Source organism: Scyliorhinus canicula, chromosome 21, assembly GCF_902713615.1.
Source record: "Scyliorhinus canicula chromosome 21, sScyCan1.1, whole genome shotgun sequence".
In the NCBI taxonomy this organism is placed as follows: domain Eukaryota; kingdom Metazoa; phylum Chordata; class Chondrichthyes; order Carcharhiniformes; family Scyliorhinidae; genus Scyliorhinus; species Scyliorhinus canicula.
Window position 1 is genome coordinate 1,247,938 of NC_052166.1, and position 26,831 is coordinate 1,274,768.

At 49.8% G+C, this 26,831-nt stretch overlaps 1 protein-coding gene across 4 annotated transcripts in view; it reads left to right on the plus strand.

Annotated features, from left to right (window-relative positions):
* rbm10 (RNA binding motif protein 10) overlaps positions 1–26,831 on the plus strand; it is a 51,591-nt gene that overhangs the window by 3,069 nt on the left and 21,691 nt on the right. For all 4 annotated transcript variants that reach the window (XM_038781624.1, XM_038781625.1, XM_038781626.1 and 1 more), the window contains exons 2-7: positions 5,500–5,586; positions 7,668–7,728; positions 10,209–10,370; positions 16,551–16,711; positions 22,670–22,767; positions 23,809–23,896. In XM_038781624.1, the coding sequence (XP_038637552.1) occupies positions 5,500–5,586; positions 7,668–7,728; positions 10,209–10,370; positions 16,551–16,711; positions 22,670–22,767; positions 23,809–23,896 (657 nt within the window). The remainder of the gene's footprint in view (positions 1–5,499; positions 5,587–7,667; positions 7,729–10,208; positions 10,371–16,550; positions 16,712–22,669; positions 22,768–23,808; positions 23,897–26,831) is intronic.

Genomic DNA, 26,831 nt, shown 5'->3' on the forward strand with positions numbered 1-26,831 from the left:
GGAGGGGGACACTGCCCGCTCCCCCCTCGGGTCTCCCCACCTCCCCTCCTGCGATGTGTGCTTGCTGTCGGTCTTGGTAGAGTGGTACTGGGAAGGGGGGGGGAGAGGGGATTGTTCGCATTGCTTCCCCCCCCCCATCCCTGGTGTGCCCACTCGGTGTGACGGTCCCTCGAGGAGCCTTGGAGCAGGAGGGGATTGAGCTGCTGGAATGCAAAGGCATTTGAGATTATGCGCCTGCATCCCAAGTGGGAGTGAGACCACCAGATTGATGGTGTCCTGTGTCCCCATGGGGTGCAGTAATGGACCAATGTGCTGTCTTCATGGATAACATTGAATGTGGTTTTGCGTGCAGCGCAGGCCACACCCAGGCTTCCTGCTCCTGATCATTGTCCAGTGATCCCTGGGTTAGAGAGAGAGGGGAAATCAGCCAGGGCTCCTGCTCCTGATCACTGCCCAGTGATCCCTGGGTTAGAGAGAGAGATGGGAAATCAGCCAGGGTTCCTGCTCCTGATCACTGTCCAGTGATCCCTGGGTTAGAGAGAGAGAGGGGAAATCAGCCAGGGCTCCTGCTCCTGATCACTGCCCAGTGATCCCTGGGTTAGAGAGAGAGAGGGGAAATCAGCCAGGGTTCCTGCTCCTGATCACTGTCCAGTGATCCCTGGGTTAGAGAGAGAGGGGAAATCAGCCAGGGCTCCTGCTCCTGATCACTGCCCAGTGATCCCTGGGTTAGAGAGAGAGAGGGGAAATCAGCCAGGGTTCCTGCTCCTGATCACTGTCCAGTGATCCCTGGGTTAGAGAGAGAGAGGGGAAATCAGCCAGGGTTCCTGCTCCTGATCACTGCCCAGTGATCCCTGGGTTAGAGAGAGAGAGGGGAAATCAGCCAGGGCCCCTGCTCCTGATCACTGTCCAGTGATCCCTGGGTTAGAGAGAGAGAGGGGAAATCAGCCAGGGCCCCTGCTCCTGATCACTGTCCAGTGATCCCTGGGTTAGAGAGAGAGAGAGGGAATCAGCCAGGGTTCCTGCTCCTGATCGCTGTCCAGTGATCCCTGGGTTAGAGAGAGAGGGGAAATCGGCCAGGGTTCCTGCTCCTGATCACTGCCCAGTGATCCCTGGGTTAGAGAGAGAGGAAATCAGCCAGGGTTCCTGCTCCTGGTCACTGTCCAGCGATCCCTGGGTTAGAGAGAGAGGAAATCAGCCAGGGTTCCTGCTCCTGGTCACTGTCCAGTGATCCCTTGGTTGGGGAGAAGGGGAATTGAGGCAGCGTTCCTGATGACTCCCCACGGTGATGCTGTGATAGTTTTCTCTTTGGGGTGATGGCCTGCTGATGCTGACTGTCCACACTGGGATTCGATGGCCACTGTGAGATTCTACAGTGTGACGGTTCAGGAGAGAAAGAGCAGAATTGTATAAATGTTTGATGATGGTGTGTGGTCCCTCCCTCTCTGGTGTGTGTGAGAGGCCTTTTTGGAATACTTGGCTTTGTGGTGTGAGGAATGAAGCAGCGGTGGTGATGATACTGTTGCGGCGTACTGGCGCTGCCAGCAGCCCTTCGCAGTCACGTGGTATTTTGAGCGCTATTGCTGTAAAGTTTGAGCTCCGAAGCTGAGTGGATCGAGGTGTTGAGTTCCAGGGAAAATGCACTCATTTGGAATGCCCTCTTTCCTGAACATCATCTTCCAGAGCGGAGAAATGTCTTCATCTGTCTGTCCAGCAGTGGGATCTTAGTCCAGGATTCACTGACTCTCATTCCCCATCGAGACCCCTGGCCAAGTCAGCATTTGTCACCTGTTAATATCTAAACCCTTCGATTAGATTCCAGTCTGTAACTCACTCCCGGGTATCTGTTATATATAAACCACCCCGAACCCCTCGATTAGATTCCAGTCTGTAACTCTCTCCCGGGTATCTGTTATTCTGTATATAAACCACCCCGATCCCCTCGATTAGATTCCAGTCTGTAACTCACTCCTGGGTATCAGTTATTCTATATATAAACCACCCCGAACCCCTCGATTAGATTCCAGTCTGTAACTCACTCCCGGGTATCTGTTATTCTATATATAAACCACCCCGAATCCCTCGATTAGATTCCAGTCTGTAACTCACTCCCGGGTATCTGTTATTCTATATATAAACCACCCCGAACCCCTCGATTAGGTTCCAGTCTGTAACTCACTCTCGGGTATCTGTTATTCTATATATAAACCACCCCAAACCCCTCGATTAGATTCCAGTCTGTAACTCACTCCCAGGTATCTGTTATTCTATATATAAACCACCCTGAACCCCTCGATTAGATTCCAGTCTGTAACTCACTCCCGGGTATCTATTATTCGATATGTAAACCACCCTGAACCCCTCGATTAGATTCCAGTCCGTAACTCACTCCCGGATATCTGTTATTCTATATATAAACCACCCCAAAGGCCTCGATTAGATTCCAGTCTGTAACTCATTCCCGGGTATCTGTTATTCTGTATATAAACCACCCTAAACCCCTCGATTAGATTCCAGTTTGTAACTCACTCCCGGGTATCTGTTATTCTATAAATAAACCACCCCTAACCCCTCGATTAGATTCCTGTCTGTAACTCACTTCCGGGTATCTGTTATTCTATATATAAACCACCCCGAACCCCTCGATTAGATTGCAGTCTGTAACTCATTCCCGGGTATCTGTTATTCTATATATAAACCACCCCGAACCCCTCGATTAGATTCCAGTCTGTAACTCATTCCCGGGTATCTGTTATTCTATAAATAAACCACCCCCAACCCCTCGATTAGATTCCAGTCTGTAACTCACTTCCGGGTATGTGTTATTCTATATATAAACCACCCCGAACCCCTCGATTAGATTCCAGTCTGTAGCTCACTCCCGGGTATCTGTTATTCTATATATAAACCAACCCAAACCCCTCGATTAGATTCCAGTCTGTAACTCACTCCCGGGTATCTGTTATTCTATATATAAACCACCCCGAACCCCTCGATTAGATTCCAGTCTGTAACTCACTCCCGGGTACCTGTTATTCTATATATAAACCATCCTAAACCCCTCGATTAGATTCCAGTCTGTAACTCTCTCCCGGGTATCTGTTATTCTATATATAAACCACCCCGAACCCCTCGATTAGAATCCAGTCTGTAACTCACTCCCGGGTATCTGTTATTCTATATATAAACCACCCCGAACCCCTCGATTAGATTCCAGTCTGTAACTCACTCCCGGGTATCTGTTATTCTATATATAAACCATCCCGAACCCCTCGATTAGATTCCAGTCTGTAACTCATTCCCGGCTGGTTCTCTCTGTGTAAGCTGGGTGTTTGCAGACCCGGTGAGTGAATCATTGCCGAAATGTCGGTCTGTGTGAAGGAATGTTGACAGTGTTGGAGATCTCTGGTTTTCCTTTCCACATTCGGTGGTTGTGTTGTTGCAGAGAGGAGTGCTTCAGTTGACGAGAGGCGAGCGGTGGGCTGGGAAATGATGCCGATGGGGTTGCAGTCGCAGCAGGATTATCATTCCCCCCCCATCCCCATCTCTGACGCGAGGCCTCCCGGTTTTTGTGCGGTGGGGATGTGCCGAGCCGCCTCACAGGGGTTCAGTTCCCACCGGATTCATGCTTTGCTGGGAATGAAGGTGCTGCTTAATTGGTTTCCACGCCTCTGTTTGGTTGGTCCCCACCCCATTATACCTCGTTCCGGAGCTGACTGACACACGTTTGTCACGGTCTAACGATCGCGGAGACTGGGCTGAGTTGCGGCGTTCTCTTTGACAGGTGACCTGCCCGGCAGCGGGAGTGTCCAGTGTCACTCCCAGGAGTGGAGAGGCCAGTATAATCCTCCTGCGACTGAAAGCTGATGGTACCTGGTTGTGTCTCGGTGTGAAGCAGTGATGGATACTGTACCAGCCTGTTGGTGGTGGACCTGTTGTGAAGCAGTAGTGTCAACTGTGTTACAGGACCTGGTGCGCTGCAAGAGAGCGTGGTGCTGGTCTCACTTCTGCCAGTCATATTCTCTCTCTCTCTGTCTCTCTCTCTCTCTCTCTCTCTCTCTCTGTTTCTCTCCAACCAGTTTGAGGTTTCTTCTCCCGATATCTAGTGTGCGCTGGATTTCTGGGTTGGAAGCTGCATCATTGCGCATTGCGTTGAGGGCCTGGTGTGTCTGTGTGTGTGTGTGGCTGTGTGTGTGTGTGGCTGTGTGTGTGTGTGTGGCTGTGTTGGGTAGTGGCTGGACACCCAGTGGTGCCGGACGGCCTGAGTCGCTCGGCTTTGTGCACAGCGGCCAGCTCCCGTCGAAGCATTTCTCCCATGCACCCCCCTTGCTGCCCCGCCCTCCGGATGGTTCCGGGCTGGCGGGCAAGATTTCTCCCGTTGGCAGCTTCTGACCCGGGGCCCGGCTCCCTCCCTTTTCGCTCCCTTGTCACCTTTGTTGAATTCTGCCCTGCTTGCCTGGTGGTTTCCCGCTTGCTTCGTCTCTTCTAGCATTCCCACCGCTCTTTAATGGCCTGGCCTCCATGTGTGATTCTCCGGATTAGGAGAGTGGTCAAGAATGTGTGTGTGTGCCTGCATGTGTGTGCCTGCGTGTGTGTGCCTACGTGTGTATGCCTGCGTGTGTGTGCCTGCATGTGTATGCCTGCGTGTGTGTGCCTGCATGTGTGTGCCTGTCTGCGTGTGTGTGCCTGTCTGCGTGTGTGTGCCTGTCTGCGTGTGTGTGCCTGTCTGCGTGTGTGTGCCTGCGTGTGTGTGCCTGTCTGCGTGTGTGTGTGTGCCTGCGTGTGTGTGTGTGCCTGCGTGTGTGTGTGTGCCTGCGTGTGTGTGTGCGCCTGCATGTGTGCACCTGCGTGTGCGTCTGTGGGTGTGCGTCTGCGTGTATGTGGCTGGGTGTGTGTGCGTGTGCGCGCCTGCGTGTGTGTGTGTCTGCGTGTGTGTGCCTGCGTGTGTGTGTGCCTGCATGTGTGCACTGCGTGTGCGTCTGTGGGTGTGTGCACCTGCTTGTGTGCGTCTGCGTGTGTGTGTCTGCGTGTATGTGCCTGGGTGTGTGTGTGTCTGTGTGTGTGCCTGTGTGTGTGCGCGCGCATGCGTGTGTGTGTGTCCCTTTCTGTTCTAAAGGCTCCCCAAGTGTTGTTTCTCATCTGAATGCAAGTTGCTCCTCTGTTTGTTTCCAGCAGAAAGGTTGTTGCCTCTCCAAGGAGGCAGGATTGTTCCTCTCATTCCGTCCACCAGCCTCAGCAAGGTGTCCCGATGGTGGTTATTTTGTCAGAAGGTCGGCTAAGGGCCGGGTCCCCTTGTTCCACAGTTGAAGGGTTACAGCCGTTTATTTTCTCAATTTGTTTTTATTTTGTTCTCCAATCTGATGCGGTCTTTGGTTTGTGTTTTTTTTTTGTTTCGCTCATTCCTTTCCAAAGAAGGTTTTGTTTTTTCACAATTGAGGCATGAAGTGGGGAGCCTACGTTCTGAGGCTGGAATTCACTGTGTCACTCCTGTATTTCTTGCAGCACTCTCTCGTGATTCTTGGGCAGCAAGTCTCCATGTACTACAGCGACCCGAAGCCCAAGGCAAATGAGGATTGGCTTTGCAACAAGGTACAGGCTTGCTGCGGTGTTGCTTCTGCCTCCCTCTTAGGCCGGTGTACTCGGGGAGTGCCGCACTGTCAGAGGGTCAGTACTGAGGGAGCGCCGCACTGTCAGAGGGTCAGTACTGAGGGAGCGCCGCACTGTCAGAGGGTCAGTACTGAGGGAGCGCTGCACTGTCAGAGGGTCAGTACTGAGGGACTGCCGCACTGTCAGAGGGTCAGTACTGAGAGAGTGCCGCACTGTCAGAGGGTCAGTACTGAGGGAGCGCTGCACTGTCAGAGGGTCAGTACTGAGGGACTGCCGCACTGTCAGAGGGTCAGTACTGAGGGAGTGCTGCACTGTCAGAGGGTCAGTACTGAGGGAGCGTCACACTGTCAGAGGGTCAGTACTGAGGGAGTGTCGCACTGTCAGAGGATCAGTACTGAGGGAGCTCCGCATTGTCAGAGGGTCAGTACTGAGGGAGAGCTGCACTGTCAGAGGGTCAGTACTGAGGGAATGTCGCACTGTCAGAGGATCAGTACTAAGGGAGTGCCGCACTGTCAGAGGGTCAGTACTGAGGGAGCTCCGCACTGTCAGAGGGTCAGTACTGAGGGAGTGCCGCACTGTCAGAGGGTCAGTGCTGAGGGAGTGCCGCACTGTCAGAGGGTCAGTACTGAGGGAGTGCCGCACTGTCAGAGGGTCAGTACTGAGGGAGTGCTGCACTGTCAGAGGGTCAGTACTGAGGGAGTGCCGCACTGTCAGAGGGTCAGTACTGAGGGAGTGCCGCACTGTCAGAGGGTCAGTACTGAGGGAGCGCTGCACTGTCAGAGGGTCAGTACTGAGGGAGTGCCGCACTGTCAGAGGGTCAGTACTGAGGGAGTGCCGCACTGTCAGAGGGTCAGTACTGAGGGAGTGCCGCACTGTCAGAGGGTCAGTACTGAGGGAGTGCCGCACTGTCACGGGGAGAACGTGCAGACTCCGCACAGACAGTGACCCAGCGGGGAATTGAACCTGGGACCCTGGAGCTGTGAAGCCACAGTGCTATCCACTTGTGCTGCCGCCTGTGTCTTACTGTCCAAAGGTAGCAGCCCCAGAAACTGTGTTGCAGCTTCTTGAATTCTTCATGCTCTCTGCTGGGTGACTTAAAGACACATGTCCATTGAGCATCCGTGGATCAGAAATGTTAACGGCAAAAAGTAAAGAAAGAGGAAATAAGGGAATCAACAGGAAAAACCATCACAATCTGTCGCCCAAACATTAAAAAAAAATCCTTTTTTTTTCAATTAAGGGGCAATTTAGCATGGCCAATCCACCTACCCTGCACATCTTTGGGTTGCACACGGGGAGAATGTGCAAACTCCACACGGACAGTGACCCAGAGCCGGGATCGAACCTGGGATCTCGGCGCCGTGAGGCTGCAGTGCTAACCACTGCACCACCGTGTCAAACTGCTTTTTGAAAGACAAAATTGTATCCGCCTCTACCACTGCCTCTGGCAGCTCATTCCAGATGCTCACCGCCCTGTGCGTGAAAAGAATTTCCCCTCTGCTCTCTTTTGTATCGCTCTCCTCTCACCTTAAACCTCTGCCCTCTAGTTCTAGACTCCTCTATCTTTGTGAAAGGATGTTGACTATCTACCGTTTCTATGTGCCAAAAGGAGGGGCAGGGTAGCACAGTGGTTAGCACAGTTGCTTCTCAGCTCCAGGGCCCCAGGTTCGATTCCCCACTGGGTCACTATCTGTGCGGAGTCTGCACGTCCTCCCCGTGTGTGCGTGGGTTTCCTCCGGGTGCTCCGGTTTCCACCCACAGTCCAAAGATGTGCAGGTTAGGTGGATTACCCATGTTAAATTGCCTTTAGTGTCCAGAAAGGTTGGGTTGGATTGGGTGGGGTTACTGGGTTTCGAGGATTGGATCGGGGTGTGGGCTTAGGTAGGGTGCTCTTTCCAAGGGCCGGTGCAGACTTGACGGGCTGAATGGCCTCCTTCTGCACTGTAATTTCTATGACTGTCACTTGCTGGCCCAGGGCTATGGATTTGTGCTTTGTACGGGATGCGCGGGGAACTCTTGTCGGTGCTGCCTCTGTTTGAAGCTGTGTCCCACTTGCCTTGCAGTGTGCTGTGCAGAATTTTAAACGGCGCGAAAAGTGCTTCAAGTGCGGTGTCCCCAAGTCAGGTGAGTGTCGGGTGTTTTCCTCAGCTCTGCACTTACCACCACCAGGGCAAATAACCCAAACCACTTTTCCCCCCAGGGCCCTCGAGCCAGACATGAATTCTCCAATCTACTCCGACTTCTCTGTCCCCCTTTGTTGATATTTCTGTATATTTTTTAAATGAAACATTCCGATGTTTACTCGATGCAAAAGGAGGTCATTCGGCCCATCGAGTCTGCACCAACTCTCTGAAGCAGCACCGGACCGAGGCCCACGCCCCCACCCTATCCCTGTAGCCCCGTGACCCCACCTAACCTTTTGGACAGTAAAGGGGCAATGTATCACGGCCAATCCACCTAACCTGCATATCTTTGGACTGTGGGAGGAAACCGGAGCACCCGGAGGAAACCCACGCAGACAGGGGGAGAACGTGCAGACTCCGCACAGACAGTGACCCAAGGCTGGGATTGAAACAGCAGATTGACGCAGCAGTGCAAACCACCGTGACAACCATCATTTAACGTGGCTGAGTGTACGGCCAGAATTACTTCTAAGGCGTTTGGTTCCGCTCCCAGCCTGTAACAAGTCAGCCAATCGCACCCTGGCATGGGAACCAGTGGGGCTACAGTCAGCTTTGAGTGGTTTCACTATTCTGCTCTGAATCACTGTCCAGTGATCCCTGGGTTAGAGAGAGATAGGGAGTCAGTCAGGGTTCCTGCTCCTGATCACTGTCCAGTGATCCATGGGTTAGCGAGAGAGAGAGAGAGGGGAAATCAGCCAGGGTTCCTGCTCCTGATCACTGTCCAGTGATCCATGGGTTAGCGAGAGAGAGAGAGAGGGGAAATCAGCCAGGGTTCCTGCTCCTGATCACTGTCCAGTGATCCCTAGGTTAGAGAGAGAGGGGAAACCAGCCAGGGTTCCTGCTCCTGGTCACTGTCCAGTGATCCCTGGGTTAGAGAGAGAGGGGAAACCAGCCAGGGTTCCAGCTCCTGGTCACTGTCCAGTGATCCCTGGGTTAGAGAGAGAGGGGAAACCAGCCAGGGTTCCTGCTCCTGATCACTGTCCAGTGATCCCTGGGTTAGAGAGAGAGGGGAAATCAGCCAGGGTTCCTGCTCCTGATCACTGTCCAGTGATCCCTGGGTTAGAGAGAGGGAAATCAGTCAGGGTTCCTGCTCCTGATCACTGTCCAGTGATCCCTGGGTTAGAGAGAGATGGGAAATCAGCCAGGGTTCCTGCTCAGCGAGACCTTGGTGCATCAGTCCTCGTGCATCAGTCGCTGAAAGTGAGCGCGCAGGTACAGCAGGCAGTAAAGAAGGCAAATGGTATGTTGGCCTTCATAGCGAGAGGATTTGAGTATAGGAATAGAGATGTTTTACAGCAATTGTATAGGGCATTGGTGAGGCTGCACCTGGAGTATTGTGTGAAGTTTTGACGTCCATGCCTGAGGAAGGATGTTCTTGCCATGGAGGGAGGGCAGCGAAGGTTTACCAGGCTGATTCCTGAGATGGCGGTACTGTCATATGAGGAGAGACTAAGTCGGTTCGGATTATATTCATTGGAGTTTTAGAAGAGTGAGAGGGGATCTCATAAAAATTGATGAAATTCTACCAAGATTAGACAGGGTAGATTCAGAAAGAATGTTGCCGATGGTGGGGGAGTCCAGAACTAGGGGTCATAGTTTGAGGATAAGGGGTAAACCTTTTTGGACTGAGGTGAGGAGAAATTTCTTCACCCAGAGAATGGTGAATCTGTGGAATTCACCGCCACAGAAAGTAATTGAGGACAACACGTGTAATTTCAAGAAGGAATTAATTATCGCTCTTGGAGTCACTGTCTGTACTTTTGCCCGTTCTCCCCGTGTCTGTGTGGCCTTCACTCCCACAAGTCCAGAGGATGTGCAGGCTAGGTACATTGGCTGCACTAAATTGCCCCTCAATTAGAAAAAAAGGTTTGTGTGCACTAAATTTATTTGAAAATGATACATTGGAGCTAAAGGGATCGAGGGATATGAAGGGAGGACGGGATCAGGGTATTGAACTTGATGATCAGCCATGATCCTGATGAATGGTGGAGCAGGCTGGAAGGGCTGAATGGCCTCCGGCACTGTCGGGATTCGATGAGCACCTGGAAATTCCCCGCTGAGCCTCCAACCGTCCTCTCGGCCGTTCCTTCACTTATCGCTGGGTCGCTGGGCCCAACTCATGGAACTGACGCCTGAGCAGCACTGTGGGTGCAGCTACACGGGGACTGCAGTGGCCCAAGGTGGCAGCTCACCCACCACATTCTTGAGGGGCAATTAAGGATGGGAGATAAACGCTGAGCCGGCGACACCCCACGGCCCGGAAATGAATAATGAAAAAAGAGCCCAACCCCAACGGCTCCAGTCTCCCCTCCGTACCTGAATCGCTCACATCACTCTGCCAAATCTCTCCTCCATCAGGATAGAATAACAAGGATGCGTATGTCAGAGTTGTGTTAATGTGACTCGTTCTGCCGTTTGCAGAAGGTGAACTGCGCCTGGTGCCGGGAAGGAAGGATCTGCAGCTGCCCCTACCGGAGGGCCCACAGCCTCTGCTTAAATTCCCACAGCCGTTCCAACCCCCTCAGCTACACCACCAGCACCCCTTGCACAGCCAGCAGCAACTCAACGAGAATGCCAATGACAGTAAGTGCGAGATTGTTTCAAGGGTCTTGGAGCATCACGGAGAACAGGTTCAGACAGGTTGCACAATGTATAACACTGGGGTACACTACTAGTGGGGTCAGGTCTGTCTCTGTATCACACTGGGGTAGTACTGGTGGGGAGGGTCTGTCACTGTATAACACTGGGGTACAGTACTGGTGGGGATGGGTCTGTCACTATAACACTGGGATACAGTACTGGTGGGGACGGGTCTGTCTCTGTATAACACTGGGGTACAGTACTGGTGGGGACGGGTCTGTCTCTGTATAACACTGGGACAGAGTACTGGTGGGGCCTGGTCTGTCTCTGTATAACACTGGGATACAGTACTGGTGGGGATGGGTCTGCCACTGTATAACACTGGGATATAGTACTGGTGGGGATGGGTCTGTCACTGTATAACACTGGGGTACAGTAATGGTGGGGGAGGGTCTGTCACTGTATAATACTGGGATACAGTACTGGTGGGGACCGGTCTGTCACTGTATAAGACTGGGGTACAGTACTGGTGGGGAGGATCTGTCACTGTATAACACTGGGATACAGTACTGGTGGGGATGGGTCTGTCACTGTATAACACTGGGGTCAGCACTGCTGGGGACAGGTCTGTCACTGTATAACACTGGGGTACAGTACTGGTGGGGATGGGTCTGTCACTAACACTGGGATACAGTACTGGTGGGGATGGGTCTGTCACTGTATAACACTGGGATACAGTACTGGTGGGGACAGGTCTGTCACTGTATAACACTGGGGTACAGTACTGGTGGGGATGGGTCTGTCACTGTATAACACTGTGTACAGTACTGGTGGGGATGGGTCTGTCACTATAATACTGGGATACAGTACTGGTGGGGACGGGTCTGTCACTATATAACACTGGGGTACAGTACTGGTGGGGACGGGTCTGTCACTGTATAACACTGGGGTACAGTACTGGTGGGGACGGGTCTGTCACTGTATAACACTGGGGTACAGTACTGGTGGGGATGGGTCTGTCACTGTATAACACTGGGGTACAGTACTGGTGGGGACAGGTCTGTCACTGTATGACACTGGGGTACAGTACTGGTGGGGACAAGTCTGTCACTGTATAACACTGGGGTACAGTACTGGTGGGGATAGGTCTGTCACTGTATAACACTGGGGTACAGTACTGGTGGGGATGGGTCTGTCACTGTATAACACTGGGGTACAGTACTGGTGGGGACGGGTCTATCACTATAACACTGGGGTACAGTACTGGTGGGGATGTGTCTGTCACTGTTTAACACTGGGGTACAGTACTGGTGGGGACGGGTCTGTCACTGTATAACACGGGGTACAGTACTGGTGGGGACGGGTCTGTCACTGTATAACACTGGGGTACAGTACTGGTGGGGGTGGGTCTGTCACTGTATAACACTAGGGTACAGGACTGGTGGGGGTGGGTCTGTCACTGTATAACACTGGGGTACAGTACTGGTGGGGACGGGTCTGTCACTGTTTAACACTGGGGTACAGTACTGGTGGGTGTGGTGATCGTAGATCTGAGTAGATGCAATACAACTGAGCAAGCACTAGAGGGAGCACGGGAGAGCCATATATACACAGGGACAGGAAGTGACGACACACTTCACGGAAGGCAGAACTCGTAGCAGAACACAGACAGACAAGCAGGCAGTATTTGAGGTAGCCGTAAGTTAAGCTCTGAAGAGAGAACAAATTCACAATAAAGCATCTTCTCCACATTTGAGACTACGAGCTTTATAAAGACATGAGGAACAACACATGGCACCAAGAGTGGCTTCAGACGCTTACTACAGGACAACTTAGCTGCAGATACAGAAAGAACAAAATGGCATGGAAATCTCCTACTGGACATTCGACTTGGGAAGACATCGCTAATTCGAGGATGTGGCTTGGATACCCACCTCAGCTGGACACGACTGGCAATGTAAGAAATGTCTGGAAAATGTTTAAACAAATGTTCGATTTTTATATCATAGCTAATGATGTAGCAGCAGCCTCAGACAAAATTAAAATACCAATGCTCATCGCAGGACATGAAGCTAGGAAAGTATATAATGGATTTAAATACTCAAAAGATGAAGACAGCAACAGCTTACAAACACTTCTAAACAAATTTGAAGAGTACTGTAAAGAATTTGAACAGCACGGTATGCTCAGAGGCCAAACTGCACAGAGACTGAGTGATGCAAAACTTGAACAATCACTAAAAGAACAAGAAATCGCGAGTGAAAAGTACAGATCAAAAAGAAGAAATTACTTGAATTTTTCACACAGCCACAACGCTGAAATCCAGTCCAGATCGAAAGGAAAAGGTAACTTACAACTTTCAGAGAGAAACAACGCTGAAATCCGCGACAAAATGGCGTCCGACCACATTTTACAGTCTCGGGCAGATAAAGAACTACAAACTGCGCATGCGCAGGGAATGGAAGCCACGCATGCGCAGTTACAACCACCCATTTTGCGTTCTGCGCATGCGCAAGCCGCGCATGCGCAAGCCGCGCATGCGCAGCCTCAAAACGTTTTGGTCGCGGATCGTTATGCGCATGCGCAAGTCGCGCATGCGCAGTGGACACAAAACCGCACAGTGAAGGAAGGCCGATTTGCGCATGCGCAATTGATTCCTACGCATGACATCACGAGCGTCATCATGTCTGAACATCCGGACCACGCCTACTTAAAAGGGAAAATGCCCGAAAATTGAAAACAAGATACTTAAAGCGGTAAAACCAAACTTTCTTGCCTCAGAAGACAAAAAAAACGCCTGAACTTAAACCAGCAGTTAAAAACAACTCGCACAACACCCTGGAAAAAGCAGTCTGCACCACCCAAAGTGAAGAGAACAAAAACAATTCCGAAACAACAAAAGACTATTTGTTTTTCGAAGGATACTACTCAGACATGGCTGAGTTATTCGGATATGCTGATCACAGCATCAGGGACACGGTCGCAAAGTTGAACACGCATCTACTCGTGGTAGATGAATCCAACCAAGGTGATTTGGTTTTCGAAGAATACTACTCAGACATGGCTGAGTTATTCGGATATGCTGATCACAGCATCAGCGACACGGTCGCAAAGCTCAACACGAATCTACTCGTGGTAGATGAATCCAACACCATGGTGCCATGGCAGATCGTCGATACATTGGATGACAGCAATACCCAAGGCGAAGATGACACCACACAGAGAGCACAGAAAGACTCCACAGAGCGAGCGATGACAGGCTCCACAGTGCGAGTGATGAAAGACTCCAAAAGGGAAGCAAGCAAACACTCCCTGGCGAACACCATGCATGAACAAGACCATGAAGGTCAACCCGCCGTATCTGAGCAACCGCAAGCAGACTATGAAAGTCTACCAAGCTCACATAATCAAGAAGAAGACAATGTACATCTACCCACTGCATGTGAAAACAGTGACAAGGTGATCACACTCGACATACAGGAGGTACAGGATCACAGCGAGACTGTACAGAAGCACAGAGTCGGGCCACCCAAGAGTCCAGTGAGACCACGCCAATGGAAACCATGCAGACTTTGACTCCAGAAGAGGAGCACCAAGAGTCCAGAGAGACCACGTCAATTGTAGTCATGAAGATTTTGACTCCGGAAGAGGAGACCAAGTGTCCAGAGAGACCGCGTCAAATGAAATCGCGAAGAATTTGACTCCAGAAGAGGAGCACCAAGAAAGCTAAGACGACAAATCAAATCCACAACAAATGACTGATGTCACCAGCATCAATGCAACATCAGATCATTCTCACCATTCTCGTGACGAAATGTTCAATGACTCAAATTATCCACACGGGACACTCATTGAGCATAACAAGAAAAACAAAAGCCAAAAGAAGCACAGCAGAAACGAGAACAACAAGAGCAAGAACAAAAGCAACATGAAGCGCGACAAGAACAACAAAAATCGCAAGAAGCACCGCAGAAACAAGAACAACAGCACCAACAAAAACTACAAGCACAACGACAAAAACTACAAGAAGAACAACAAAACCAACAAGAAGCATAACAAAGATAGCGACAACAACAAAGACAGAAACGACAAAAACAGCAACAAGAACGGCAACGAAAACAAAGACAGGAACGAAAGAAACAACAGCAATGAAACAACGACTTGTACAAAATGGTACAACTGTGCACATGAAGGACAATGCCACAGCACACTGCAAAACAATGACAAGACTACAAACATGCCATGGGATGACAACGAATCGCACAAACTCACATCTTCTCCAGAACAAGCAAGCACACCAGCTTTCAAGGCAGATGACATAATAAATCGATACCACAAGCACAGAAAAAAGTCCATGTCAGTCAACATCAGTGGTTCGACCATGCAAACACCTCAGGATGACGCATTGGTTACTTAAAATAACAAGAACACCGACAACATTCACCACGTCAACAACAACAAGAGAAAAAACTCAGTTAACAAATTCATCAAGTATGGACTCATAAATGTTTTTATTGAGTGGACTCATAAATATAACTTGGCTTTGTAAAATATGCAATAGCACCATCACTTGTATAGATACACATATCATAAGTAACAGTTTTGTACAATTTTCTTTAATGATGTACAGAAAATATGTAAAGAAAAAAGGGGGGATGTGGTGATCGTAGATCTGAGTAGATGCAATACAACTAAGCAAGCACTAGAGGGAGCACGGGAGAGCTATATATACACAGGGACAGGAAGTGACGACACACTTCACGGAAGGCAGAACTCGTAGCAGGACACAGACACACAAGCAGGCAGTATTTGAGGTAGCCGTAAGTTAAGATCTGAAGTGAGAACAAATTCACGACAAAAACATCTTCTCCACATTTGAGACTACGAGCTTTATTAAGACACGAGGAACAACACAGTGGGGACGAGTCTGTCACTGCATAACACTGGGGTACGGTACTGGTGGGGATGGGTCTGTCACTGTATAACACTGGGGTACAGTACTTGTGGGGACGGGTCTGTCACTGTATAACACTGGGGTACAGTACTGGTGGGGACGAGTCTGTCACTGTATAACACTGGGGTACAGTACTGGTGTGGACGGGTTTGTCACTGTATAAAACTGGGGTACAGTACTGGTGGGGAAGGGTCTGTCACTGTATAACACTGGGGTACAGTACTGGTGGGGAGGGGTCTGTCACTATAAGACGGGGTACAGTACTGGTGGGGACGGGTCTGTCACTGTATAACACGGGTACAGTACTGTTGGGGATGGGTCTGTCACTGTATAACACTGGGGTACAGTACTTGTGGGGACGGGTCTGTCGCTGTATAACACTGGGATACAGTACTGGTGGGGCGGGTCTGTCACTGTATAACACTGGGGTACAGTATTGGTGGGGATGGGTCTGTCACTGTATAACACTGGGGTACAGTACTGGTGGGGATGGGTCTGTCACTGTATAACACTGGGGTACAGTACTGGTGGGGCGGGTCTGTCACTGTATAACACTGGGGTACAGTACTGGTGGGGACGGGTCTGTCACTGTCTAACACTGGGGTACAGTACTGGTGGGGTCGGGTCTGTCACTGTATAACACTGGGGTACAGTACTGGTGGGGACGGGTCTGTCACTGTATAACTCTGGGGTACAGTACTGGTGGGGATGGGTCTGTCACTGTATAACACTGGGGTACAGTACTGGTGGGGATGGGTCTGTCACTGTATAACACTGGGGTACAGTACTGGTGGGGACGGGTCTGTCACTGTATAACACTGGGGTACAGTACTGGTGGGGACGGGTCTGTCACTGTATAACACTGGGGTACAGTACCTGTGTGGATGGGTCTGTCACTGTATAACACTGGGGTACAGTACTGGTGGGGATGGGTCTGTCACTGTATAACACTGGGGTACAGTACTGGTGGGGATGGGTCTGTCACTGTATAACACTGGGGTACAGTACTGGTGGGGATGGGTCTGTCACTGTATAACACTGGGGTACAGTACTGTGGGGATGGGTCAGTTACTCTTCAACAAGTGGGTATCTCGTGTGATTAGTCATGTGGATAGACTGTGGAAAATCCTCATTGTACCCGTCTGTATGGGAGTAATTTTGAGCTGTGAGACTAATTGGCAATTTAGCGGAGCTGCTGATTCATGTTCTTGTTTTGTTTTCTGTGCCAGCTGTAATTCTGCGGAATTTAAACCCCCACACTACCCTGGATGTGATACTTCACGCGTTGACCCCCTACGCCGTTCTGTCTCCCTCCAATGTGCGTCTTATTAAAGATAAACAGACCCAGCTGAATAGAGGCTTCGCTTTCATACAGCTCTCAACCATTGTGGTGAGTCTCAGGCACGTCTTTGTCAACAACCTGTTTTATTTCAAATCTGAAATTAACATTCATCAAATTAATCTTATCTTTTCAATATCAGGCAAATTATATCATGAGCAAATGCACACAGGGCAAGTACAGCACGTGGTCAGACACAGAGTAAAACTCCCTCTACACTGTCCCCATCAAACACTCCCAGGACAGGTACAGCACGGGGTTAGATACAGAGTAAAGCTCCCTCTACACTGTCCACATCAAACACTCCCAGGACAGGTACAGCACGGGGTTAGATACAGAGTAAAGCTCCCTCTACACTGTCCCCATCAAACACTCCCAGGACAGGTACAGCACGGGGTTAGATACAGAGTAAAGCTCCCTCTACACTGTCCCCATCAAACACTCCCAGGACAGGTACAGCACGGGGTTAGATACAGAGTAAAGCTCCCTCTACACTGTCCCCATCAAACACTCCCAGGACAGGTACAGCACGGGGTTAGATACAGAGTAAAGCTCCCTCTACACTGTCCCCATCAAACACTCCCAGGACAGGTACAGCACAGGGTTAGATACAGAGTAAAGCTCCCTCTACACTGTCCCCATCAAACACTCCAAGGACAGGTACAGCACGGGGTTAGATACAGAGTAAAGCTCCCTCTACATTACAGAAGTGGACTGGGGGAGGCCTGCTACCTGTCATTGGGAGTGCTGGTGTTGTATCCTGCTGGCCGTACTTTCACTCTCGTGAATTGTGAGGTTTTTATCTGGGAGTGCTGATCTTGGTCGGAGCTGATCAAGATTCCGGGGGGTTTTGAGGAAAAACCATTTGAACCAGAGGCTGGTGATAGTCTGAAATGCCCTGGCAGGGAGGGTGGCAGAGGCGGGTTGCCCCACATCCTTTTTAAAAGTGCCTGAATGAGCACTCAGTACGACTTAACATTTAAGTGCTGGCAAATGGGATTAGGTGGGCAGGTCAGGAACTTTCCATGTGTTGGTGCAGACTGGATGGACCGAAGGCTCTCTTCTACACTCTTATTCAGTGTTGGTGCTGCTGGAGTTATTCAGTGTTAGTGCGGCTGGAGTTATTCAGTGTTAGTGGCTGCTGGAGCTATTCAGTGTTAGTGGCTGCTGGAGTTATTCAGTGTTAGTGCGGCTGGAGTTATTCAGTGTTAGTGCTGCTGGAGTTATTCAGTGTTAGTGCGGCTGGAGTTATTCAGTGTTAGTGCGGCTGGAGTTATTCAGTGTTAGTGCTGCTGGAGTTATTCAGTGTTAGTGCGGCTGGAGTTATTCAGTGTTAGTGCGGCTGGAGTTATTCAGTGTTAGTGGCTGCTGGAGTTATTCAGTGTTAGTGCTGCTGGAGTTATTCAGTGTTAGTGCTGCTGGAGTTATTCAGTGTTAGTGGCTGCTGGAGTTATTCAGTGTTAGTGCGGCTGGAGTTATTCAGTGTTAGTGGCTGCTGGAGTTATTCAGTGTTAGTGCGGCTGGAGTTATTCAGTGTTAGTGCTGCTGGAGTTATTCAGTGTTAGTGCTGCTGGAGTTATTCAGTGTTAGTGCGGCTGGAGTTATTCAGTGTTCGTGCTGCTGGAGTTATTCAGTGTTAGTGGCTGCTGGAGTTATTCAGTGTTAGTGCGGCTGGAGTTATTCAGTGTTAGTGCTGCTGGAGTTATTCAGTGTTAGTGCTGCTGGAGTTATTCAGTGTTAGTGCGGCTGGAGTTATTCAGTGTTCGTGCTGCTGGAGTTATTCAGTGTTAGTGGCTGCTGGAGTTATTCAGTGTTAGTGCGGCTGGAGTTATTCAGTGTTCGTGCTGCTGGAGTTATTCAGTGTTAGTGCTGCTGGAGTTATTCAGTGTTAGTGCGGCTGGAGTTATTCAGTGTTAGTGCGGCTGGAGTTATTCAGTGTTAGTGCAGCTGGAGTTATTCAGTGTTAGTGCGGCTGGAGTTATTCAGTGTTAGTGCGGCTGGAGTTATTCAGTGTTAGTGCGGCTGGAGTTATTCAGTGTTAGTGGCTGCTGGAGTTATTCAGTGTTAGTGCGGCTGGAGTTATTCAGTGTTAGTGCTGCTGGAGTTATTCAGTGTTAGTGCGGCTGGAGTTATTCAGTGTTAGTGCGGCTGGAGTTATTCAGTGTTAGTGCTGCTGGAGTTATTCAGTGTTAGTGCTGCTGGAGTTATTCAGTGTTAGTGCTGCTGGAGTTATTCAGTGTTAGTGCGGCTGGAGTTATTCAGTGTTAGTGCGGCTGGAGTTATTCAGTGTTAGTGCTGCTGGAGTTATTCAGTGTTAGTGCGGCTGGAGTTATTCAGTGTTAGTGCGGCTGGAGTTATTCAGTGTTAGTGCGGCTGGAGTTATTCAGTGTTAGTGCTGCTGGAGTTATTCAGTGTTAGTGCTGCTGGAGTTATTCAGTGTTAGTGCTGCTGGAGTTATTCAGTGTTAGTGCTGCTGGAGTTATTCAGTGTTAGTGCGGCTGGAGTTATTCAGTGTTAGTGCGGCTGGAGTTATTCAGTGTTAGTGCGGCTGGAGTTATTCAGTGTTAGTGCTGCTGGAGTTATTCAGTGTTAGTGCTGCTGGAGTTATTCAGTGTTAGTGCTGCTGGAGTTATTCAGTGTTGGTGCTGCTGGAGTTATTCAGTGTTAGTGTGGCTGGAGTTATTCAGTGTTAGTGGCTGCTGGAGTTATTCAGTGTTAGTGCGGCTGGAGTTATTCAGTGTTAGTGCGGCTGGAGTTATTCAGTGTTAGTGCGGCTGGAGTTATTCAGTGTTAGTGCTGCTGGAGTTATTCAGTGTTAGTGCTGCTGGAGTTATTCAGTGTTAGTGCTGCTGGAGTTATTCAGTGTTAGTGCGGCTGGAGTTATTCAGTGTTAGTGCGGCTGGAGTTATTCAGTGTTAGTGCTGCTGGAGTTATTCAGTGTTAGTGCGGCTGGAGTTATTCAGTGTTAGTGCGGCTGGAGTTATTCAGTGTTAGTGGCTGCTGGAGTTATTCAGTGTTAGTGCTGCTGGAGTTATTCAGTGTTAGTGCTGCTGGAGTTATTCAGTGTTAGTGGCTGCTGGAGTTATTCAGTGTTAGTGCGGCTGGAGTTATTCAGTGTTAGTGGCTGCTGGAGTTATTCAGTGTTAGTGCGGCTGGAGTTATTCAGTGTTAGTGCTGCTGGAGTTATTCAGTGTTAGTGCTGCTGGAGTTATTCAGTGTTAGTGCGGCTGGAGTTATTCAGTGTTAGTGCGGCTGGAGTTATTCAGTGTTAGTGCGGCTGGAGTTATTCAGTCTTAGTGCGGCTGGAGTTATTCAGTGTTAGTGCTGCTGGAGTTATTCAGTGTTAGTGCTGCTGGAGTTATTCAGTGTTAGTGCGGCTGGAGTTATTCAGTGTTAGTGCGGCTGGAGTTATTCAGTCTTAGTGCTGCTGGAGTTATTCAGTGTTAGTGCTGCTGGAGTTATTCAGTGTTAGTGCGGCTGGAGTTATTCAGTGTTACTGCGGCTGGAGTTATTCAGTGTTAGTGGCTGCTGGAGTTATTCAGTGTTAGTGGCTGCTGGAGTTATTCAGTGTTAGTGCGGCTGGAGTTATTCAGTGTTACTGCGGCTGGAGTTATTCAGTGTTAGTGGCTGCTGGAGTTATTCAGTGTTAGTGCGGCTGGAGTTATTCAGTGTTAGTGCGGCTGGAGTTATTCAGTGTTAGTGGCTGCTGGAGTTATTCAGTGTTAGTGGCTGCTGGAGTTATTCAGTGTTAGTGGCTGCTGGAGTTATTCAGTGTTAGTGCGGCTGGAGTTATTCAGTGTTAGTGCTGCTGGAGTTATTCAGTGTTAGTGCGGCTGGAGTTATTCAGTGTTAGTGCTGCTGGAGTTATTCAGTGTTAGTGCTGCTGGAGTTATTCAGTGTTAGTGCTGCTGGAGTTATTCAGTGTTAGTGCTGCTGGAGTTATTCAGTGTTAGTGCGGCTGGAGTTATTCAGTGTTAGTGGCTGCTGGAGTTATTCAGTGTTAGTGCGGCTGGAGTTATTCAGTGTTAGTGGCTGCTGGAGTTATTCAGTGTTAGTGCGGCTGGAGTTATTCAGTGTTAGTGCGGCTGGAGTTATTCAGTGTTAGTGCGGCTGGAGTTATTCAGTGTTAGTGCGGCTGGAGTTATTCAGTGTTAGTGCGGCTGGAGTTATTCAGTGTTAGTGCGGCTGGAGTTATTCAGTGTTAGTGCTGCTGGAGTTATTCAGTGTTAGTGCTGCTGGAGTTATTCAGTGTTAGTGCTGCTGGAGTTATTCAGTGTTAGTGCGGCTGGAGTTATTCAGTGTTAGTGCGGCTGGAGTTATTCAGTGTTAGTGCGGCTGGAGTTATTCAGTCTTAGTGCGGCTGGAGTTATTCAGTGTTAGTGCTGCTGGAGTTATTCAGTGTTAGTGCTGCTGGAGTTATTCAGTGTTAGTGCGGCTGGAGTTATTCAGTGTTAGTGCGGCTGGAGTTATTCAGTCTTAGTGCTGCTGGAGTTATTCAGTGTTAGTGCTGCTGGAGTTATTCAGTGTTAGTGCGGCTGGAGTTATTCAGTGTTACTGCGGCTGGAGTTATTCAGTGTTAGTGGCTGCTGGAGTTATTCAGTGTTAGTGGCTGCTGGAGTTATTCAGTGTTAGTGCGGCTGGAGTTATTCAGTGTTACTGCGGCTGGAGTTATTCAGTGTTAGTGGCTGCTGGAGTTATTCAGTGTTAGTGCGGCTGGAGTTATTCAGTGTTAGTGCGGCTGGAGTTATTCAGTGTTAGTGGCTGCTGGAGTTATTCAGTGTTAGTGGCTGCTGGAGTTATTCAGTGTTAGTGGCTGCTGGAGTTATTCAGTGTTAGTGCGGCTGGAGTTATTCAGTGTTAGTGCTGCTGGAGTTATTCAGTGTTAGTGCGGCTGGAGTTATTCAGTGTTAGTGCTGCTGGAGTTATTCAGTGTTAGTGCTGCTGGAGTTATTCAGTGTTAGTGCTGCTGGAGTTATTCAGTGTTAGTGCGGCTGGAGTTATTCAGTGTTAGTGCGGCTGGAGTTATTCAGTGTTAGTGGCTGCTGGAGTTATTCAGTGTTAGTGGCTGCTGGAGTTATTCAGTGTTAGTGCGGCTGGAGTTATTCAGTGTTAGTGCTGCTGGAGTTATTCAGTGTTAGTGGCTGCTGGAGTTATTCAGTGTTAGTGCGGCTGGAGTTATTCAGTGTTAGTGCTGCTGGAGTTATTCAGTGTTAGTGCGGCTGGAGTTATTCAGTGTTAGTGGCTGCTGGAGTTATTCAGTGTTAGTGGCTGCTGGAGTTATTCAGTGTTAGTGGCTGCTGGAGTTATTCAGTGTTAGTGGCTGCTGGAATTATTCAGTGTTAGTGCGGCTGGAGTTATTCAGTGTTAGTGCGGCTGGAGTTATTCAGTGTTAGTGCTGCTGGAGTTATTCAGTGTTAGTGCTGCTGGAGTTATTCAGTGTTAGTGCTGCTGGAGTTATTCAGTGTTAGTGGCTGCTGGAGTTATTCAGTGTTAGTGCGGCTGGAGTTATTCAGTGTTAGTGCGGCTGGAGTTATTCAGTGTTAGTGCTGCTGGAGTTATTCAGTGTTAGTGCTGCTGGAGTTATTCAGTGTTAGTGGCTGCTGGAGTTATTCAGTGTTAGTGCGGCTGGAGTTATTCAGTGTTAGTGGCTGCTGGAGTTATTCAGTGTTAGTGCGGCTGGAGTTATTCAGTGTTAGTGGCTGCTGGAGTTATTCAGTGTTAGTGCGGCTGGAGTTATTCAGTGTTAGTGCGGCTGGAGTTATTCAGTGTTAGTGGCTGCTGGAGTTATTCAGTGTTAGTGCTGCTGGAGTTATTCAGTGTTAGTGCTGCTGGAGTTATTCAGTGTTAGTGCTGCTGGAGTTATTCAGTGTTAGTGCTGCTGGAGTTATTCAGTGTTAGTGGCTGCTGGAGTTATTCAGTGTTACTGCGGCTGGAGTTATTCAGTGTTAGTGGCTGCTGGAGTTATTCAGTGTTTGTGCTGCTGGAGTTGACTTTTCTATCTGTTTGCAGGAAGCCTCCCAGCTGTTGCAGATCCTTCAGTCTCTGCAACCTCCCCTCAACATCGATGGGAAAACCATCAATATAGAGTTCGCTAAAGGCACCAAGAGGTACGTTCGCTCGTCTTGCATTGCTGATTGGGTAAATGACCAATTTGTTTTATTAAAATGCCTTTCACAGCCTCAGAGCAGCAGGCACATTAATACTTTCACTCCGACTGCAGAGAACCCCCATCCCACGCTACATCCTGCGAAGGCTCGAAGCTGGACGTCCACCTGCCAGGCAGATCGGCCTCGGTTTCAGGCCTTAGCTAAAAGGCTGACCCTCCGACAGCACGGCGCACCCTCGGCACTGACCCTTAACAGGGCGGCACTCCCTCAGTACTGACCCTCTGACAGTGTGGCACTCCCTCAGTACTGACCCTCTGACAGTGCGGCACTCCCTCAGTACTGACCCTCTGACAGTGCGGCACTGCCTCGGCACTGACCCTTAACAGGGCGGCACTCCCTCAGTACTGACCCTCCGTCAGTGCGGCGCCCCTCAGTACTGACCCTCTGACAGTGCGGCTCTCCCTCAGTACTGACCCTCTGACAGTGCAGCACTCCCCCTCAGTACTGACCCTCTGACAGTGCAGCACTCCCCCTCAGTACTGACCCTCTGACAGTGCAGCACTCCCTGAGTACTGACCCTCTGACAGTGCAGCACTCCCTCAGTACTGACCCTCTGAGAGTGCAGCACTCCCTCAGTACTGACCCTCTGACAGTGCAGCACTCCCTCAGTACTGACCCTCTGAGAGTGCGGCATTCCCTCAGTACTGACCCTCTGACAGTGCGGCACTCCCTCAGTACTGACCCTCTGACAGTGCGGCACTCCCTCAGTACTGACCCTCTGACAGTGCAGCACTCCCTGAGTACTGACCCTCTGACAGTGCGGCACTCCCTCAGTACTGACCCTCTGACAGTGTGACACTCCCTCAGTACTGACCCTCTGACAGTGCAGCACTCCCTCGGCGTAACGTTAAATTGCTGATTGGTGAGACGTTGCTCTGCTGAGCTGAATTGGTTGAAAGTGTAATTTGATGTCTGCTTGCAGACTCACTAATGGCAAGTTTCCTCCGTCTCATATCCTCTTTCTTTCCCCTCTCGCTGCAGGGATGTGGTGCTGACGGATGGCAGCCGGGCTAGTGCTGCTTCCGTGGCCAGTACAGCGATTGCTGCGGCGCAGTGGGCAGTCAGCCAGGTGAGGGAGTTAAGTAAGTAAGTTAGGGAGGGAGGCAGGGAGGGAGATGGAGCTTAGGGGAAGAGGGCATCAAGGCGGTATTTCTGGGCACCTGTGGAATCGAGGAGGTGAGGGGTAGGGATGTGACATTGAAAGGTTCGAGGGCCTGAAGTCGCCAGATGGTGAGTTCAGTCGGGTCGGACGATGCCCTTCGAACCTTGTGAATGAAGATGCTCCCAGCGGAGCAAGAGATCCGTTTGCGGCCGCTCATGCCGGCTGCCTGTTTAGCTCACGTGCCTGTCTGCCAATCAGCGAGCGTGTCACCAGGGGAAAGCGTGACTTGTTTTCTGCCCTCCGGCTGCTGGAGGGATGCATTAGCCATGGTGCGGATCGAAACGTTCGCTCACGCCACTGGTGTGATGTAGGAAACGCAGCAATGGGTTTTCACGCAGTAAATATCCCACCGACGGCGACGTGGTGACGATCTCTGTGTCGAAGGGGCAGAGGCAATAATGGACTGGACGGGCACTGACTGTTATTTAACAAAATAAAGCAACATACCGCGGGCATCGGGGGTCTGAAACCAGAACGAGCGTGCACCACAAAAAACTCCACAGATCTGCCGGCACCAATCTGGAGAGGAACAGAGTCAACGGTTCGAGTCCAGAGAGACTCTGACAGAATTTGAGGGATAAATGGTGTAGAAGGGACGGATTTATCTTCTTGAGGCATTGGTACTGGCTCTGCTGAAGGTAGGAACTGCAGAAACCAGACGATATGCACCAGGGAAGAGCTGGGACTAGTACGCGAGGGGAGGGGGGGGGGGGGGGGGGGGGGGCAAGTCTTAAACTAGTAGGGCAGGGGGATGAGAACCCACGGGTGGGCTTAGATGGGTCAGGTTCAGATCGGAAACAGGAGTTAGAACATTAGTTTGTGATGTAGTCAGTGACTCAAAAGGACTAAAAAGCATCAGTAAAGGATCTTGACGGAGCTGAATTGTTTATACTCCCAATGCCAGGAGTATTACAACCAAGGCAGATGGGTTACGGGCACAGGTAGACACATGGCAGCAGGATGTCAGTGCTACAACGGAAACCTGCCTGAAGGAGAGGCAAAATTGGTAGCTGATTACCCGTGGATTTAGAGTATTCGGGTAGGATGGAGTGGGTGATTTTAAAAAAGGAGGGTGCGTAACATTGTTGGTTAAGGAATCAATTCTAGTTGTGAGACGAGCTGATATGCTAAATGGGTTCACAAATGAAGCCATGTTGGGTTGAATTTAAAAAGGGACGGTCACATTACTGGGAATAGACTACAGACCCTCAAATAGTGAGAGGGAGATAGATATAATAATAATAATCTTTATCAGTGTCACAATTAGGCTGACATTAACACGGCAATGAAGTTACTGTGAAAATCCCCTAGTCGCCACATTCCGACGCCTGTTCGGGTACACAGAGGGAGAATTCAGAATGTCCAATTCACCTAACAGCACGTCTTTCGGGACTTGTGGGAGGAAACCGGAGCACCCGGAGGAACCACAAACACACGGGGAGAACGTGCAGACTCCACACAGACAGTGACCCAAGCCGGGAATCGAACCTGGGACCCTGGCGTTGTGAAGCAATCATGCTTACCACTGCAATTCGTCTGTAGGAATCTGGAGGGCAGTAATAATCGGACACTTTAACCATCCCCAATATCAACTGGGTTTCAAACCATATAAGGGGCATTGAGGGTGTAATGTTCATGTACTGTGTCCAGGAATTCTATTTCTAAACAATACATGACAAACCCAACGAGAGGAGGTGTAATGCTGGATTGGGTTTTGGGAAACGAAGAAGGGCAAGTGGGTGAAGTGACAGTGGGCAACCATATCGGGGATAGTGACCACAATTCAGTTGGATTTAGTATTATTATAGAAAGGGACAGAGGTACATCAGGAGTAAAAGTTTTAAACTGGGGGAAGGCAAATTTTCCAAAACTGAGAAGTGATTTAATGGATTGGACAGGACTGCTAAAGGCTAACTCGGTGGTAAACCAGTGGGAAGCACTAATAAGTGGATCGTTAGGATACAAAGCAGACACATCCCCTCTGTAAGTAAGAATGGTGCTGCCCGTGGTGGCCTCAAAAAATAAAGGGAAAGGTAAAAGAGAAAAAGAAAGCTATGGTCGTCACAAAAAAGCTCAACACTGCCGATAGCCTCGCGGAGGATAGAAAGTACAGGGATCAAGTAAAAAAGGAAATAAAAGAGAGGTCACAAAAAAATATTCGCAAGAAAGGAAACCCCAAAGATGCTTCACCGGAATATATAGAGGAAAAGGATAGTTCAAGTTCAAGTTGAAGAAGGGAAGTTGTGTGAAGATGCGGAGGATATGGGAAGAGTTTTAAATGAATTTCTGTCTCCGTATTCGCAAAGGAAAGGGATAATGCGGACATAGTAACCCGAGAGGAGCCGTGTGAAATAATCAGGACCAGAGAGGAAGTGTGAGTGGAGTTCAGATCCCCGAGACTGGACAAGTCGCCAGGGCCGGATGGATTGTTTCCCGGGATGTTGAAGGAGGTCAGGGGGGAGATGGCAGATGCTCTGAGGGATTATTTTCCAAATTTCACTGAACACAGGGGGACGTGCCGGAGGAATGCAAATACTTGTTTTAAGAAGGGATCAAAGGAAAAGTCAAACAATTATAGGCCATTTAGTCTTTGGCTTGGTGGTGGGAAAATTGCTAGAATCAATCCTGATTGATTATAAATTGTTAGAATTTTGCCTCACAAATGTGATTGAATGCTTTGAGGAAGGGACGAGGAGGATTGATGAGGGTAATGCAGCGGATGTTGCCTATAGGATGTTTGACAAGGTCCCACTGGTCAGAAAGTAAAAGCCCATGGAATACAGGGCAATGTGACAACAAAGTTGTCCCAGTAATAGGAACGAAAAGGGAATGGTTGATGGTA